Source organism: Melopsittacus undulatus, chromosome 6 (genome assembly GCF_012275295.1).
Source record: "Melopsittacus undulatus isolate bMelUnd1 chromosome 6, bMelUnd1.mat.Z, whole genome shotgun sequence".
NCBI lineage: Eukaryota > Metazoa > Chordata > Aves > Psittaciformes > Psittaculidae > Melopsittacus > Melopsittacus undulatus.
Genome location: NC_047532.1, coordinates 67,553,581 through 67,570,742, shown reverse-complemented (window position 1 = coordinate 67,570,742; position 17,162 = coordinate 67,553,581). Strand labels below are relative to the sequence as shown.

Genomic DNA, 17,162 nt, shown 5'->3' with positions numbered 1-17,162 from the left:
AAGGGGTAACGGGTTGAAACTTAAACAGCAGAGGTTTAGACTGGATATAAGGAAGAAATTCTTTACTGTTAGGGTGGTGAGGTACTGGAATGGGTTGCCCAGGGAGGCTGTGAATGCTCCATCCCTGGCAGTGTTCAAGGCCAGGTTGGATGAAGCCTTGGGTGATACGGTTTAGTGTGAGGTGTCCCTGCCCATGGCAGGGGGGTTGGAACTAGATGATCTTGAGGTCCTTTCCACTCCTAACTATTCTATGATTCTATGATTGTCTTTAGAGACCAGAATCTTGCTAATCACAGCACAGATAAAAAGAATAGTACAAAGGTGACCTCCCATTCCAGTCTTCAAGGGTACTCCAGTTTTCACATCAGTTTTTTTTGTTAGAAATGCACTCGCATAAGAGAAGGAACCATGATTTGCTTTTTTCAGTACTTAACAATTAAACCTAGTCTAGATACAGACTTTGTTAGGAAGTTTCAACATTGTCTAAATGACCATATCATCCATGTACAAGCAGGATGCAGGCTGCTAATGAGGATAAAATTATTCTGGAAAATGTAACATTCATACCTAAATATGTCTTGAGTGTCTAAATCAATAAGTAGTCCATTGATGAACAAGGCAGAATCTCCTGGTTGCAATCCTAACGTTCCTTTGAAATACTGAAAGAAAGTAGACAATCATTAGAAGAATGCTCTGCACGGAAAAATCATTACTAGAGTGTTTAATGTGCTGAATTGTGGATTATATATCCCTTATAGCATTACAAATTGCATCACTTTGCTTCTCAACTGCAGACTTGCCTGACTTTGTGCACACACATGTACCAGATGAAAAAGCAACTGAAACTATTTAGTGCAGATACTTAAATTGGTTGTTTCTTTCTACATGATTCAGCAGTGCAGTGGGAAGTCCCTGAGTTGACTTTTTAAATATACTCAGATTAAAGAATTAAAAATACTTGTCTTAGCTCTTTAACATGCAGTTTTGGGCAGAACAGACCTAAATCACTGGATATTGCATGGTACTCCCTAGTAGAACTACTGTGTTTAAGGTACCAGTTAAGTTCTGATCTAGTGGGTATGCCGTCAAGTACAGGAGCTGCCGTTGTAGTCTGACCTCCCCAAAACCAGGAAGTACACCAATGGAAAAAGCCTTACCAATATTTTGGAATTTCTGTCAGATATCTCTAAGCAGTACTCCATTTGAATGGGTACTTATCCCTGAATTGAGGCACCATCACAGATTACAGTTCTGAATTGGGAGACGTGAATAAAACACAGTCCTCCTGAAGCAGATTTCCCAGCTCTAGCATGTTTAAAACCTGAAAAACTGCACTGCTTTCTTCAGTACCTCTTGTCTTGCAGTACCAGTTGCAAAATATTATGAAGAGGCATTATGAACACTGGAGGAGAAACATAGTATTTGTACACTGAAAAACACTAATATTGTGAGGAATGCGAGCAAAGTAAACAGAGGAATAGCAAAATACCATGTGAAGTACCAACAACAGGAAAGCAGCATCTAATTGGGAAGAATTTATGTATTTTATTAAATAAAAAGACTCCCAGAAAAGAGCCGAGTACATGCAGTATTAAACTGTATCTTTTTGTGGATAATTATATAGTAAACTATAACTTTCTAATAGCAGTGAACTTCACTATCAAATAATATCCACACAAACTGAGTCACGCAAAGAACAGTTTTAAAGGGCAGGGTTAGATCTAGCCAGATCTGGATCTAAACTTTGAGTAAAAATGAATCCACAAAGACATGGATCTACCTGTGGACCAGTCTGATCTAACATATAACAGAAAAGCCACTAGGTAGCTTTCATTTGCACTTACATTCTATACCTTGTCCCTTTCAAGACCACACCAGATGACAGTGTCAAACCGCATCCCTTCTTTTCTGATTTTATCGCTATTGAACAACAAGGGATTTCTCTTTGAGAACATGAATCTCCAGGGACTTGTAAGTAGATGTCAGGTAACTTGTCATTTACTACTAGACTAGCCAAATATCATTTATTAGATGTTAAACAAAGACATAAGTGTGTACTTAACATACTTAGTATTTTTTCTATTAATACCAAGTGAGACTGAAAGGTACAAATAGATCAGCATAGATCATACAGTAAAAGCTGTTGTTTAGTTTTGTTTTCATTGCCATTTTAAACTTGTATTTTGCACTCTATCCAGACTGCACTGCCAGGGGTATTTTAACTGTACAAAATGCTGTACAAAAGCCTGTAGAAAACTCCCAACTGGCTACTTTTTTATTTGCCAGTGCTTTGCTAATGCCAACTACACAACAGTGCTGTTGAAACATTTTTCTGCAACACCAGAGCCTACTCAATGACCTCTCCTTCACAAGCCCAGTTTTTTTGTGTTCATCTTTCAAAGCACATGTACACTTACTCGGAGAGCTGCTAAATTTTTTTCCTTCGCTAGTTTCACTCACAAAGCATTGGACCCATTTCCTGCACAAAATATAAATCATTCTAAGCTATAGCAGAAGGGTTCAAGTTTATTCTGTGACTTATACATAAACACCAGTGAACTCAGGTATCTAAGCACCATCTCGAATTGGGCAATGAGAACTACATTTCTTCTACATTCTCAGAACTGTAAGATGTTTAATAGATCTGTTTTTTAAATAGCTTTCTGACAAGCTACATTCCATCTAGCTCAGAAATTTTAAAATAATCTAAAAATGTAATTACTTTTTGACTCTTAACAATTTCCACTAAAAGGCACTCACACTTCTAGTATCTAGGTGCTTTGGAGAAGTCCAGAATACAATTCAAACCTAACTTGAAGCCAGCTTCTTTTTAACTGTTACCCTGGAAAATCAGTGCTTATGGCATTCAGACTTGATACATCTGCTCCACCACTCAAATAAGAACTAGGTCAGAGACTTAAAAGAAGGCCACCCAGCAGGCACAGTCCCACAATTTCTTTATAGTTCTCTTTATAAAGACAATACTGTCTTTATAAAAGTTTGCTGGCAAGTCATCACTACAAACATGTAACTTGGGAACAAAATAAAGACTGATGTGACACACGCATCACAATTTCTACTGCTTCATTTTTGACCCAGTACCATCCAGCAGTTCACATTAAGATGCTCTGCATGGAAATCCTAAGAACACTTGCACTGTATGTTTTCTTTTTCCTCTAGGGTTAACAACATAGTACTTTAATTGTATTGAAAGTTAATGTTATAAAGAAATGCAGGTACCAGATTCTTAATCCAGATATAGAACAGAAGGTCACTTTCATACACATGAACAAGCGCTTGCCAAATAACTATCAGAACACTTGACAACTGTGAACAACCACTGTAGGGGCAGCTCTGAGAACAAAACCCCATATCACCATTTCCCAATACAGTCATCTCACTCAGAGAATTTACGACCAATACATTCATATTTGATCATACAAGCTAAATTATGTTCCTAACCCATGTCTGAAAGTCCAACACTTTTTTAATTCCTAGATGCACACTATGACACAGGTGTGTGTGAAAATACCAGCTCATTTTTTTTTTTTAGCAAAATGTAAGACTTTTAAATAGAATCATTATTTTAAAAGCTTGAATTTATACTAAAACATAAGTGCAAAAGCACTATGTTGCTTTCTGGAAGCTTTACCTTTTGGTTCTCTTCAATTTCTGCTCTGAGTTCCGAAGAAACAACTGTTTTCGTTATGGCTCTACATAAATAAAAACATCATGTTGTGAATGGATAGATTAAATACCCACTTATCCTACTTTTTGTACCTCATCTACGAATATATTTAGTCTCCTAGTATAAAGACCTGCATTCACTTGCACTTTATGGTACCATTAAACAGTAGGATGCATTATTTATCCTTGCACTTTATAATTCAACAGAACATAAAAATGAGAACCACATGCCAAGTGCCAGTGTCTAATTTCATACTAACTATAATAAAAGCGGGCAGCTGCCAGAAAGGCAGAGGTGGAGGCTGGCAGCAGAAAATAGGGGGATTTCACTCCTCATGGTGGGTTCCCATTCCTTTCCTTACATTATTGTCTCTAGTAATTGCATCATCACAGAACAGGCAAGTACAGCTTACAGATCTGACTAAAAACACAATGAGAGTGCAGTGCCTTACTTTAAGAAGCTATAAATAGGGCAAATGTTAACATCAGTTGGTGAAAAATCAGAATTCAGCTTCTTTTTATTTTCAGGTGTATCTCCACCTGCTCAAAAAGGAGGAGCTCCTATAATATCATCTTCACAGCCCCGGTCATGTCATTTATCAGAAGAAGTATATTTCTAGAGTGATTGGGCAGGCCAGATTATGGCTGAATTTCTTGAAATGAATTTGAATATGCTCAAGACATGGACAAAGTTAAAAAACAGTGGGATTGCACATAAGTCTCTGACATAAGATTGACTGGGCATTTTGGCAGAGCAGATCCAGAAGAAGACTGGGATCTAGTGAATGGATAAACCTTAAAGCCACCAAACAGAAAACCTATCCAATAAATTCTTGAGGACTTGATGCAAAGGTTCAGAAGCATTTCACAACAAAATCCCATGGGTAATTCTGTAAATTTTCCACCCATCCACATCAACTGCCATCTAAGAAAAACACTGCAAAGGTCCTCTTTGTAACCCTAGGCTGAAGAACTTCTCTGCATAAACATTCCCCAGTGTTTGCTTCCAGCCAAATGGAAACTTGGACATTAACCCAATGCTGCCTGTCTCGGGAAAAAGATAGTAAGAAAACTTCCTAGAACTCATAATCAGTTACCTGGCCATAGTGGGAAAGTTCTGACTCAGGTCTTTCATGACCATCAAAGCATCCACAGGGGGAGCAGTCAAAATGCGAGCAGCGCTTTGAAAACTTAAATCTGGAAGTGAAAGAAATAGAAGTTGAGAACTGTAAAGTGAAAACAAGGGAGGGCAGTCATCTTCACTTTAGCTTTCAACTGTTTGCACTTATTTGTTACCTATGAAAATTCGTCTTCTATCTGCATCTTTAGATACCTTAAAAGAAAAACCCCATCTTCTTCCTTGTATTCAACTTGTATTAGTTGCCTTTAAGTAAGGAACATTTTCAAATGTATCCTGTCCACAGGTGGTTGCAATGAGTCCAGACCATCACCATTTTGCTTTGGCTGAGGTAGGAGGATCTGCCCTTCAGAAGGGGTCTGGGTACTTATTAGAAGTTAGAAATCTACAAGCTAGAAATACAGCCATCTGTTGGATATAAGTAGATTCTCTGTGACTATAACGTATATTCAGCATTTCCAGTTAATCTTTTTTCCAGAGGACAAAAAGCTTTTCCACAGGCCTCTACAGATGATTCCCAGGAAAACAGGCCAGAGTTGTATATGCAGATGCTTTTGAAATACAGTTTTTCTTTGGTGTTGAGAAATCTCAGCTTTCCACACCAAGCGTGTGACCATGGAAAGAAACTTTACATTTCCTTTGCTTTCTTTATTTAGCAGATCATACAGATAGTCAGTTTAAGAGCAGGTGGCTCACTGTACTTCACAGTATAGAAAGCAAACCTCATTTCAGAAGTCCTGTGAAACAGTCTTTCTAAAAGCTATCTCAACAGGACATTACAAAGGTACTTCTGAAAATCCAGAATTTTCCAATGCAGGAATTTACAGTCAAGCTCCTTCAAATGTATGCAGCCACTAGCAACCTCATCTATAAAGTACACAAGAAGATAAGTTTACATTAAGGTTTTGCAGTACAACAGTGAAACCTTCATACAGATTACCTTGTAGCTGCCACACTTTCAAAGGTGCCATTTCATTGGTACTTTCCACGAGGTGTTTTCTAAGCTCTTTCAGCTCTTCCGTCAAGTCAGGATACAACTGCCTAAAAAGAGTGAGGGTAAAACAATTTCTTGGGTTTCCTAAAAGAGAGTCTGCTGCTAATTCGAAGAAACTAACATACGGAAAAGTATGCTGCTTATATCAGTGAATAACTCAGGCATTTAAAAATCAATAATAGAGCAAAAAACAAGAGCACCTCTGCATGTTTTCCAATATGACAGAGATCAACAGCTTAGAAGTTCTACCTTAGTTTTCCAAACAGAAATCCTTGCACTTCATCAACAGGGTCATTTTCACCTATGACTGTAGCATTCACATCTGTGCCTGTAAACACATAAGACAACAGTATTGTTACCAACCTGTTCAGAAACAGTTCTTGTGCTCATTTCGATTAGTTTAACAAAAATACACTGCAGCAACCAAAAAGAAGAAGGAAAAGACAAGTTTCAGGTTTAACTTTTAAACCTTATTGAAGAGACATTACCTTTACAAATGAGCATACTAACAGCTGAAATAAAACAAATTTGGATTATTGAAAAGAAAAGCTTAAGATAAGTGGATATCTCAGAGAGCTAAGCATTTCAGAGGAATTCACTAGGACCTAGGAGCTTTCAAAACATGCCAGCTTTGTAGAGCAACTACTAAACTTCACTTGTGATCACAGCCCTGATTTTAGCTCCAAAAAACATGATAAAATAGTAACATCTGAGTGAAGTCCAATTCTGGGCTTAAACATCAAAAAGAAATCTGTGCAAGACTCACATGATCTTCTAATTAGCTGGACAGAAGCCAACCCCAATCTAGATGTTTTATGCTAAAGTCTGACCCAAGGTCCTGACCTTTTTATGAGTGTTTGCTTCTGGGTGAGCCAAAACAGTCATCAATAAAAGACTGCACAGTCACAACATTCACAGAATCAGAGAGGAGCTGAATGAGAGCCTGTCCTTCCAGCTAGGACAGAGTTAATTTTCTTCCTAGTAGCTAAAACAGTGTTGTATTTTGGATTTAGTATAAGAATAATGCTGAGAAAACACCGATGTTCTAGTTGCCAAGTATTGTTTATTCCTTCTGTCCCTGTTAATTATTATAATATTTTACTTTTATTTCAATTATTAAACTGCTCTCATTGCAAGACAGAGGTTTTTACCTTTTTTTTTTTTTTTAAATTCAGGTAAACAGTTATTCATGTAAAAACCATACAAAATTATCTTTGAAAAATTAAGATGTTCACATTAATATACTTAAAGTAATAATTCACCTTTCACCTGTGTATCATCCTTGGCCTTATATTCTGTACTTTTAATAGCCAGTTCCACACCATAGCCAGAGAGGTAGACTTTTTCTTTACTGGGATTCTGTAAGGAAAAGCAAACAGTACATTATTGCCACTCTTTGGTTTGATGCACAAATGAAAAGCTGCCATTTCCCAAAGGTAAGAAAGCTCTAGGCGGTATATATTTCAGACATAACTGGTAATAGAGAAGTGAGGGAAACACAACGAATGATTCTGAAGTAATATACTGTAATATTATACTTCCTGTTGTATTTCCATACAACTTTTTTAATTTCAGTGAGCAAAGATACCTCATGGACCAGAAAACCACTGAAAACCACAAAGTAAAGAGGAACACAAAAGGATATTTTAGAATTCAGCGTAAGCCACATAGGACAGGACAGACTCACATCATCAAATCAAGTAAGAGGAAGGAAAGGAACTTCAGCTGTGAAGTTCAAAAATGAAACATGCATTACAAAAAAAAAAGTCAATGACTCAATAGAGATGTATAATTAGTTCTATTTTTAATGGGAAACAAATGTGATGACTTGGTAAAAGTATTCTGAAGTATACAGGAGTCCCACAGCTGTATATAGATCTATTGTGCAGTACACTTAATTCTGAATGTAACTACTCCATCCAACACTGATAAACAAACACCTTTTTAAAAGTAAAGTGGCATCTGCAAGTATATGACTTTATTAAAAGTGCAAAGATCAATAAAAGTGAATCAGCTGATGCTTTTTTTGCATTGAAGTCTACCTACTAACTAGCTGCTATACTGCAGGTCTTAGCAGTATTAAACAATATGCAGGAAAAAAGTCAAATAACTTAAATTTCTCAGAGCTTTTGAAATGTAGTTTGAAACACTAATCCAGTGGTGATGGGCAGTTTAGGGGAGGGGGATGGAAATCAGGACAAAATGCTTTAGGACTGGTAAGCAGTTCTGCATTATTACAGAACCATCTGCTGTGGAAACAGCACCTTTCATCTGAAAGCAGTACCTTCAAGTTAATCCTTGCTATTCAGATCAAGTAACTAAGTGGCCTGCCTGTGGAAAGGTCTGATTTTTTCCTGTAATCTAATATAGGTGAAACAAAGTTTTTTTAGATTAAAGCCTATAATTAACCTGGAGTTTAACTCTGCATTTGTAAAATCAAATGATCCTCCTATTTAAAAAAGCAAGAGATTTAAAATATTATGTATTCCTCAGGTGCATGCAATAGAAAACAAACTTTTGAGTATTCCAGTACCTATCAAGCATCAACACATTATGCAAATGTCAGTTTAAAGTGAACAAAGTTGGCCAGGTTTCTTTTTATAAAACCCAGTTCAGTTGCTTTTTCCATGTCAAATACCTCTGTTACAACGCACAAACATACTTACAGCAATATAGTGTCTGAGGACATAAGTGATTTCCCCTGCCTCAGCCTTTAAAATGAGCCTCTTGTGGTTTCTGTAGAACTCCTCTGAGCCAATCTCAGCATAAAGTATGACAACAGGACTTTCGGGGTTTGACACTGGGTACTTGTGATCCCCTTTGAACAAAAATGGCTTTGGCCTAAGAATAAACATTGGAGATTAGCACACTGTGCTTCACAGCATTTCTGCACTCAGTGCAAGAAGCAAAATCTCTTTTTCTCGTGTTGAATCACTGTTCCTGGCTTCACTGAATACATACGTCAAGCTATTCGCACAGATTATCAAGGTTGGCAGCACATGATGCATGTTGATAAAGCTTGTTTAAAAATGGACATACAAAAATGAAGCAAGTAGCAAGGTGCTATTTTGAACCTAATGTGATCCTTATTTTAAAAACTAACCACTTCCTTTAAACTTCCAATTAACTTCTATGCTCCAAGTGCTGAATCATAAATTCTGCATAGAAAAAATAAAAGGCTAACAGAGCAAATGTTCCAGGAACTCAGACTAGAGCAACAACTCTATCCTTGGTTAATATACAAACAAAAAACTGAATGAGAAGACTGTTTTCAACTTAGATATTTAAATTTTGTCTAAAATAAAATTAAGTATTTAAAATATTCCCAGTGAGTCAGTAGAATAGCACGTGAGCTATCAATGTCTACATATTGATCAGAAACCCCTTATGCTTACAAAACCCAAAACTACCAGAATTACTATGGAGACAAACTGAAATTTAAGGGCTTTGTTTTGTTGGTTTTGTTTTATTCTAAATAGGTTATTACATTTTATAGTTTCTTTTTGTTACTAAAAGTTAAAGTGAAGTTCTGTTCTTGTAAAGAAATCTGATCTTGCATTACATCATGTGTTAATAGTTTTCTTTGTTAATGCTGAGAAAATTGTATAGAGAAAAATACTGTGCATGTTTCAAGCCATTCATGAAATCATCTCTGTTATATTAACCATCATTTTAATATGTAGCCCAGCTCTTTCTAGTCACCTGGCATGGTAAAGGCTTTAGATATTCCTGAGGATCCCTACTGTACTTCAATAAATGCTTTCCAGCTTTTACTGTGCACATTCCTCTTCCTAGCATAATATCAGAGCAAGTGATATGAAAACAATCATTTCAGTCTGGATTGGTAAGAAATAAGAGACTGCCACTTGTTTACAACCAGTGGACAGTATAAATCAACACTGAAGAATGTAGAAACAATTAGTTTATTACTATCTCTTTACAGCAGTAAGTCTAACTAGGTTAAATTTTAAGTGCTAATCCTATGATGGGAAATAAAAAATACCTTTCTGAAGCTCCCTGTAAAAGGTTTCCAAGCGACTCGAATTCACATGTCTTATCCCCATGCACAGCAAAAAACAGGGTACAGCCCTTTGGTGGAGGTTCATCTGCTGCTATCTGTATGAAAATATTTGTGATAGAGTAGGTTAAATGTCTGCCCTTAGAACAAGCACAGCTCTCTGTGCAGGCAGTCTTCTTTTATTTCCTAAAGCCTAAACTAGTACTTCTTTGCTATTTATTACATCATTAAAATGCAAGGTAGAAATTGCAAAATTGAGACTTAAGTCTTATTATAAATATTTCTCCAAACTATTACTATTAACTGTAATATTGGCTCCAGGTACAAAAAGCAAAGCTTGCAATTGTAGGGTGTTTGGTTGAGGTCTCTTTTGCATTACACATCAGAAACCTCTATATTTGTTAAACATCAAATGACAAAATGATTCCAGGTGAAAAAGGAAGAGGTCTTCTAGAATTACTTAAATAAAGCACATTATAATGTGACATAGTTTGCAACGAGTTTGAGAAAGAACAAAGTACAACTTATGAGTTGTAAACATTAGAGCTATATATTCATGGGTTACTACCTTCAACTAAGTACAACTGAGTAATAGGGAAAGCAGCAGTATCACAGGTTTCAACAAAGAAGCTCATACAAATTTTCACACAACTGTTAGTGCAGTGGGCATCAATGATATGAAGACATGTTGAAATCCCAATTCTTCCATCTGCTCTATATACAGATGGACTCAAATTAGGCACTCACTGAAATCAGTAGATACGTTTGTTACACTATCAAGTGTCTGCTTACACAGCTTGCTCCTTTCTGGGCTTTAGGTAATGCTGTACAAATAATTTGAGGATTTCATGTACTAACCTGTTGAAAAGCTTGAATGGTTGCAGAATAAGAGCGTAAAGCCAAGGAAAACTTCAACAAGTTCTGCTGTAAAGGTGACAGACTCTGGCAGGCTGCTTTCAGCATTTCATGGTAAGAAGCGTAATCACTACCTGCAAAGTCAGAGTACAAGCAGTTTTCTTTCCATACTATATTTGTATCGAAGAGGGGCTTTTAATCCTAATTATGATTTATACTAACAGAAGCCCATGGCATTAACTGTAAATTGGACTAACAAGTCCATTCCTCCTCAGTTTTCATTACAGCCAATTCTGCAGATGGATGAGAGTGACCTTCAACTAAAATCAATGACAGTACACTTAAATACATTGCAGAGGACACAAACATAGCCTTGGGGAGGCAGGAAACAGTGAAGAGCTCCCATTTGATTTGATAAATAGAAACACAGAGAAAAAGCATTTATCGTATTAATATTTCATGTTGAAATAGAAACTGGCAAAGCAAAACACATTTCAGACTTACCCACTTCAGCTTTTGTCAAAACAGATGTTTTGAGCACTTTGCAGTAGAATTATTGCTGAAATCAGTCCTCATTTGACTTTTACAATATGAACACAATGGAAGATGAAACACTGTAGTTTATTTTTCCACTATGTCATCTATCAGTCATCATCCAGCAAAAAAGACCATGAAAAACTTACCATCATGTTCAGATGTCTTAATATTTTGAGTGGCTTCTACAAAATTCCAGAATTTTTCTTGACCTTCTTCTGATAAAAATTCACTGAGGGAGAAGAGTTGAGTTAGATACATCTAGGACTTGTCTCTCAAGTTACAACTGTAATACTTTGTAAAGCTTTACAGAAAGTTAGCTCCTACCCTACGTTTACCTCTACCAGAAAATCACAGGTTACTAGAAAAAGCAGATTCGGAAAGGTAAAAAAGTCCCCAACCAACCAAATAATAGTAGCAGGCCAAGACTAACACAGACTACACAAAAGAAGCTTGCAAGGCACCTGTTATCTGTCAAAGAACCCTAACAGATACCAGTGTACATCCTGGGAGCTCTCCCCTCTAAGGCATTTCTTTGCTAGCTGTTTTTTATGACAGACATACATTTTTGTTTACTTTGCTGCAACAAACTCGTTTGTTGGAACTACAGGACTTGGTGAGTTTGTTTGCTTTGAAATGAGCAAAAGGAGAAGACACAGCTTCAAATCATGATATTGCCATTCCCCATATATTAAGCATATGATTAGGTAGATACACAACATTAAATAGTAAAATAATTCTCTAAACATTGCTAAGAACAAATACTTTATCCTGTCTAAATTTGTAACACGCTTCATATGCTAATGGATGCTGTAACAGAAGATTTAGAGCCCACTGGCTGCCACAATAGCTTTTGTGTTCATTTCTATCCTCACTTGAGGTGGTAACCTCAAATAAGAACACCTGAGATGTTCTTGAACATCTGGGTGATGAATTGCAGTGCTGAACTAAGTAAATTGAACAGCGGGAATGATTTTACACTGCAGTGCTGTATCATTCTGCAGTTCCTCCCAGATGAACCATTCTACCTACCCAAAGTCTTTGAATATAATGGTTGGGGTATATATTGAGTCTTTGGCACATCAGTTTGATTATTTGCTTACTATTTCAGTCTCTTAGGGTGACCTTTTACCCCAAAAAGGTCTTGCATTGTTGGGGTATTTAAATCCTGGCATATTATTGGTTACAGATTTTTCAGTCCTCAAACTTCAGCTTCAATAGGGAAGGTTGTAGAAAAGTACTTTCACCACGGACACACCTATCCCAAAGCCAAAAGCTGTGCCTGTTTGAACAAAATCCATCAATGCTCAGTTATTCTCATGGGAACCAATCTGTGATAACACCCAGAATTCTTATGTAAGTAAGAATTATTCCTTAAGTGATACAAAATGAAATACACACGCAAACATCTAAAAGCCCTGTTTCACATAGACGTCTCTGAACAAGAACACTGCAGAATGAAATGATGGGGACTTCTGAAGTGGTAAGTAGACTAGCAGTATAAAGACAGTCTTTTGCTCTCTGTTTCTTTTAAAATGTATTTTTACATGTTTTCTTTTTAAGTAATGTCTTTTAAAAAAAAGAGGGGTAAAAAGTCATTAGTGCTGTAAAAGAAATCTCCCCAGGCTGACCTGCACAGCTCTCTTACCAAAGGACTTGACTTCAGATAATCAATGCACAGTTTCCGTGAACAAAGTTAAACTCAAGCTTTACGTACGCAAGCAACAGCAGATATATATCAAAACCTACAGTCATAGCTGAAGTAAAAAAACTTCTACTGTGGAATGTTATGAGACTATGCTAAACTTCTCAGACTAGTGCTTTGAGTAGGTAAAACTTCGAAAGGTAAAAAATACTGTGGAATTATTCATTATTATTACTGTTCTCATGCACAATGAAAGAATTTACCCTGCAAAAACTATTACTCTAAAATATTCATCCCATCTCCCCAAGCAAAGCAATGATCATGTTCAACTGAGTGTTACTATTACTGCCAAAGAGTCAGTAATGACCAGAGCCCAAAGCACACAAAACAAGTAGAAAACACATTAATTTCTCCTCTAAGCATATTGATTTGTCAACAAAAAAAAAATCACAATACACTTACCTTGCTTCAAGTAACAAAGGAGTTGAAGACCACTTTGTAGTAAGAGATGTTGTGACAGCCTTAGAATGTCCTCTTACAAGTGAAAAGCTGAAGCAGATTCCAAGAACTGCAATAAGTATTCCCATTTTACAGAAGAAGCCTTAAACAACATTAAGGAAAAAAAGTTAGTTTTGCATTGTCTCTTTTTATAAATACAGAATCTCACACATCCAAATATGTTAAGGACTATTTTTAAGATTCAGGGGCCCATTTAATGCAATGTATAAGAGATAATCATAGTCTCACCTGGGCATACAAAATGAAAAATACTATGAAAACTTGAAAACACACAAGGATGTTAAGATCTGACTCCTGAGCTGCACTTAACCTAAATCAATTCCAGCTCTCTCTATGCTTTCAGATAAACCTATTTCTGTTCTGGGCCACCCAGACACAGACTGCTTGCTCTAACAAGAGGTATTACAAACAGTGTGAATTTCAAAGTAGGTGGCAAACCAAGCCACTGTCTGTTTTATGGGAGATCAAGTCACATACTGTGTTTGCTGGTGTACTAACCAAGGTCAGAAGAGCCAGGCAAGGTGAATGTTCCCTCGTCAGCCCTTCAGGTTCTGCAGGGTACAGTGGCCTTCTCTGGGGAATGAAGAAACAAGCATTTCGCAGATGCACTAAGTACCACCAACTTTAGAAGCTGAAAAATGAATGAAATAATGAAGACAGACTCAAATTATACAGCTTACCCTGAGAAATGAGCCAGAAAAAAAGCGCCATTTCTTTACTGTCCTCCATGTGTACTTCCATGACCACATATTCTCTAACCTATACACCACAACACAGCTGAGTGGAATTTCCTTGCCCTCAGCTCTTAAGCTTATGGAATACCTGAATTCTTCTATTAGCTTTCCATTAAATTCTCCAAAAATTCAAGTTTTGAGTTTTCTCCTGACTGGCGTATATTTACTACACACCCAATATCCACCCAGGCATTACTTCTTAATCCTTATTTTTCTGGATGAACCTTTTCCTACTCTGTCCTGTAACTTTAAAAAAAGCCCACTCAGATTTCACGTGTATCACACCCGACAACCTGCATCTAATTTGTCTCTCTCTTTCTTGATGATCTCCATATAAAAAAAAAAGTCTTACATGTTACTTATCTGTAGCTTTGTGTATCTCAGTATTACAGAATCAGAGAATCATTAGCATTGGGGGTGATCAGCCAGTCCAACCCTCTGTCAAGGCTGGGCCACCTAGAGCAGTTACACAGGAACGTGCCCAGGCAGGTTTTGAGTGCCTGCAGACAGTTCAAATGGTCATGATTAAATTGTTAATGTCCTTTCTTTCACACTGAAAATGGAAATGCCCTGCTATAATACCCAAAGAACAACTTGCTCAGCTGCACTCCTTTGGTTTACACCGCATCTGGGAAGCAGACAGATGGCATCGCATGACACGCACAGTTACACCTACCACTCACTGTGTGCAGAGGAAGAAGCTCAGTCAATATTTGTGCAGTGAAACCTCTGCTTCTGCCAAGCACAACAGAAAAAAACAGGTTTGCCGTTCTCCCCAGAATCGTGTCCTTATGAACTGTAGAAACACAGAATGGTTTGGGTTGGAAAGGACCTTAAAGCTCATCCAGTTCTGACCCCTGCCATTACACCTTGTTTGGTCAGCACCTGCCCTTGTCAAAAACTCTTCTCCAGGTTTCCTGTAGCCCCTTTGGGCACTGGAGCTGCTCTGAGGTCTCCCTGGAGCCTTCTCCAGGCTGACCCAGCTGAGCTCTCTCAGCCTGGCTCCATAGGATTCACTGCAAATCATACACAGCTGTCTGGAACCTTTACATGAATATACCATACTGCATTCTTGCGACTAAAACTGCTGTGCTGCTCTCTCAAGCCTGCTTTCCCATGCTGGAAAAACTGAAATAAAAGCCTTTTATTACATGAAATAAGTGACAAACGTGACCTTTATTTTTTCCCTAACACCAGTTTAGGCAGCTGGAAAGAAAAGCAGATTAGAAATATCTGCACTCCCTGGATAACAACAGCCAAAGGAAAGACTGGTATCTCCAAGTGAAATAAAAACACACCATGGAGACTAGAAGAAACAAGAGGCATGGGAATTCAGTCGTAGAATCAATTAGGGTGGAAAAGACCTTTAAGATCATGAAGGCCAGCTGTTAATGAATAGAAATGACAGGGGATCCAGCTCTGTTTTGTGTGAGGTAACAACACAAAACCCAATCTGAATTAAGAAAGAAAAAAACTCATTTGTAACTCCTTTTCCTCCAGTTACGCAGTTTAAAATACATCTGACTTCTGGAAACTTTCACACCCAGCCTTGGACATGGGAATAAATCATCCCACAGCCCCAGGTCCTGCTGGACCATGACAGCACCGACCTCTGCCATGCCCTGCGAGGTGTGCCTGGCAACAAGTGGGTAAATGGCTCCGCTTCAGCAAACCTCAAATGAAAACAGACCTCCTGCTTAGACAGTGATGCCAACCCCAGGATCAAGGCCACAATGCTGAAATAATGTGTTTCAACCGAGCCTTCTGAACAGTAAGGATTGGTGGTAACACCTGGAGAGCTTCTGTGAGCATGGGTGTTGTCTTGCTGTACTCATTCTGAAATTGAAACACGGCTTTTACCTTATAAGTCCAAAATCACTTGCAGAGTTTTGCCTATGAGCAGATGGTTCTAGTGACACCAGTCAACATCCAGTTTGCTTTCACAAACTCTACCCAGTGCACAGCGCTTCCGATGCAAAGCACGCTCCTGAAAGAGCGGCAGCGCACAGGCTGCTGCTGACCCGCAGGCACCGTGATAAGTGCCTCAGTAAGTACAAATCGGGATGACCGCTCCTCAGTGGCGAAAGGCGTTTAACCCGTGGGCGCGGCCCCTGCAGCCTTCTTGTCACTCCTCCCGCACTGACACCAGGGCAGCGCCGAGGCCGCACACCGTCCGCGGGGCTCCGCCGGGCCACGCTCCGCTCCTTGCCGCGGTGCTGCGGGTAGCGCCGCCCAGCCCCGGCAGCCCGCTTCCCCCCCACAGCCGGCCCCGCCGCAGGGGCCCCGAGCCCGTCCCCCGGCCCCGCAGAGGCGCCCTGAGGGGCAGCGCCCGGGCCCCGCCGCCCGCTCTTCGCGCCCCTCCCGCGCTGGGGCCGCCTCAGAGAGCGGCCGCGCGTGCTCCCTGCCCAGCCCCGCGCGCGGGTCGCCGTGGAAACCGCACCTGCGACCGGCCGCCGAGCTCCCTTCCGGCTCGTGCCGCTCCCGCCGCTTCCGGGAGCGAGACTTCCGCTGCCGGGCTAGAAGGGCCATAGGGTTACGCGGGGCAGCGCCAGACTGTCACAGCGCCGCCATATTGGGGGGGTGGTGTCTGGCACCGCGTCCCTAGAGCCCGCCTTCAGCCGGGGGCGAGGGCTGGAGTGTGACCGGTGTCCGCGGAGCAGCGCCGGTAAAGCGGCAAGCGGGGCACGAGCACGGTGCGGGCGAGCAAGGCCGCCGCTCTTCATCGGAGCCCGTGGCTCCGAGCAGCCGCGTTAGTCAGGCCTGCGGGAAGCGGGGCCCCGGGGCGCAGCGCCCAGGGCCTGTCCGCCGCTCGGCGGGATGCGTAGGTAAGATCAGGGCAAGCAGAACAGAGGTTTCCCAGCATCCTTGTGCAGTGTCAGTTTAAGAAGCAGGTAATGGCAGAGGTGGAACCAGTACTGCTTCTGTCATTAACTGGTCTAGTTGGTAGCCTGTGCTTTTAAAAGGAGTCCCAGAACTTGATCGAACTGTGCACAGAACAGCTTCTTTCGTTTGCTCACTTGTTTATAGTGTAAATATGA

The 17,162-nt window shown here is 39.6% G+C and overlaps 1 protein-coding gene across 3 annotated transcripts in view; it reads right to left on the bottom strand.

Moving 5' to 3' along the window:
• The window catches only part of UGGT1 (UDP-glucose glycoprotein glucosyltransferase 1), a 47,181-nt gene extending 30,573 nt beyond the window's left edge, over positions 1 to 16,608 (bottom strand). For 2 of the 3 annotated variants that reach the window (XM_005153962.4, XM_031053011.2), the window contains exons 1-13: positions 16,565 to 16,605; positions 13,889 to 14,021; positions 13,334 to 13,472; positions 11,376 to 11,458; positions 10,696 to 10,826; positions 9,823 to 9,935; positions 8,486 to 8,660; positions 7,082 to 7,178; positions 6,069 to 6,147; positions 5,766 to 5,866; positions 4,785 to 4,884; positions 3,653 to 3,713; positions 568 to 659 (exon numbers count right to left, since the gene is read on the bottom strand). In XM_005153962.4, coding sequence (XP_005154019.2) covers positions 568 to 659; positions 3,653 to 3,713; positions 4,785 to 4,884; positions 5,766 to 5,866; positions 6,069 to 6,147; positions 7,082 to 7,178; positions 8,486 to 8,660; positions 9,823 to 9,935; positions 10,696 to 10,826; positions 11,376 to 11,458; positions 13,334 to 13,458 — 1,157 coding nt within the window. In that variant the 5' untranslated portion in view covers positions 13,459 to 13,472; positions 13,889 to 14,021; positions 16,565 to 16,605. Of the gene's footprint in view, positions 1 to 567; positions 660 to 3,652; positions 3,714 to 4,784; positions 4,885 to 5,765; positions 5,867 to 6,068; positions 6,148 to 7,081; positions 7,179 to 8,485; positions 8,661 to 9,822; positions 9,936 to 10,695; positions 10,827 to 11,375; positions 11,459 to 13,333; positions 13,473 to 13,888; positions 14,022 to 16,564 lie in introns of all 3 variants that reach the window. The other variant, XM_031053010.2, reaches the window with a different exon arrangement.
• Between the last annotated feature and the right edge of the window lie 554 nt (positions 16,609 to 17,162).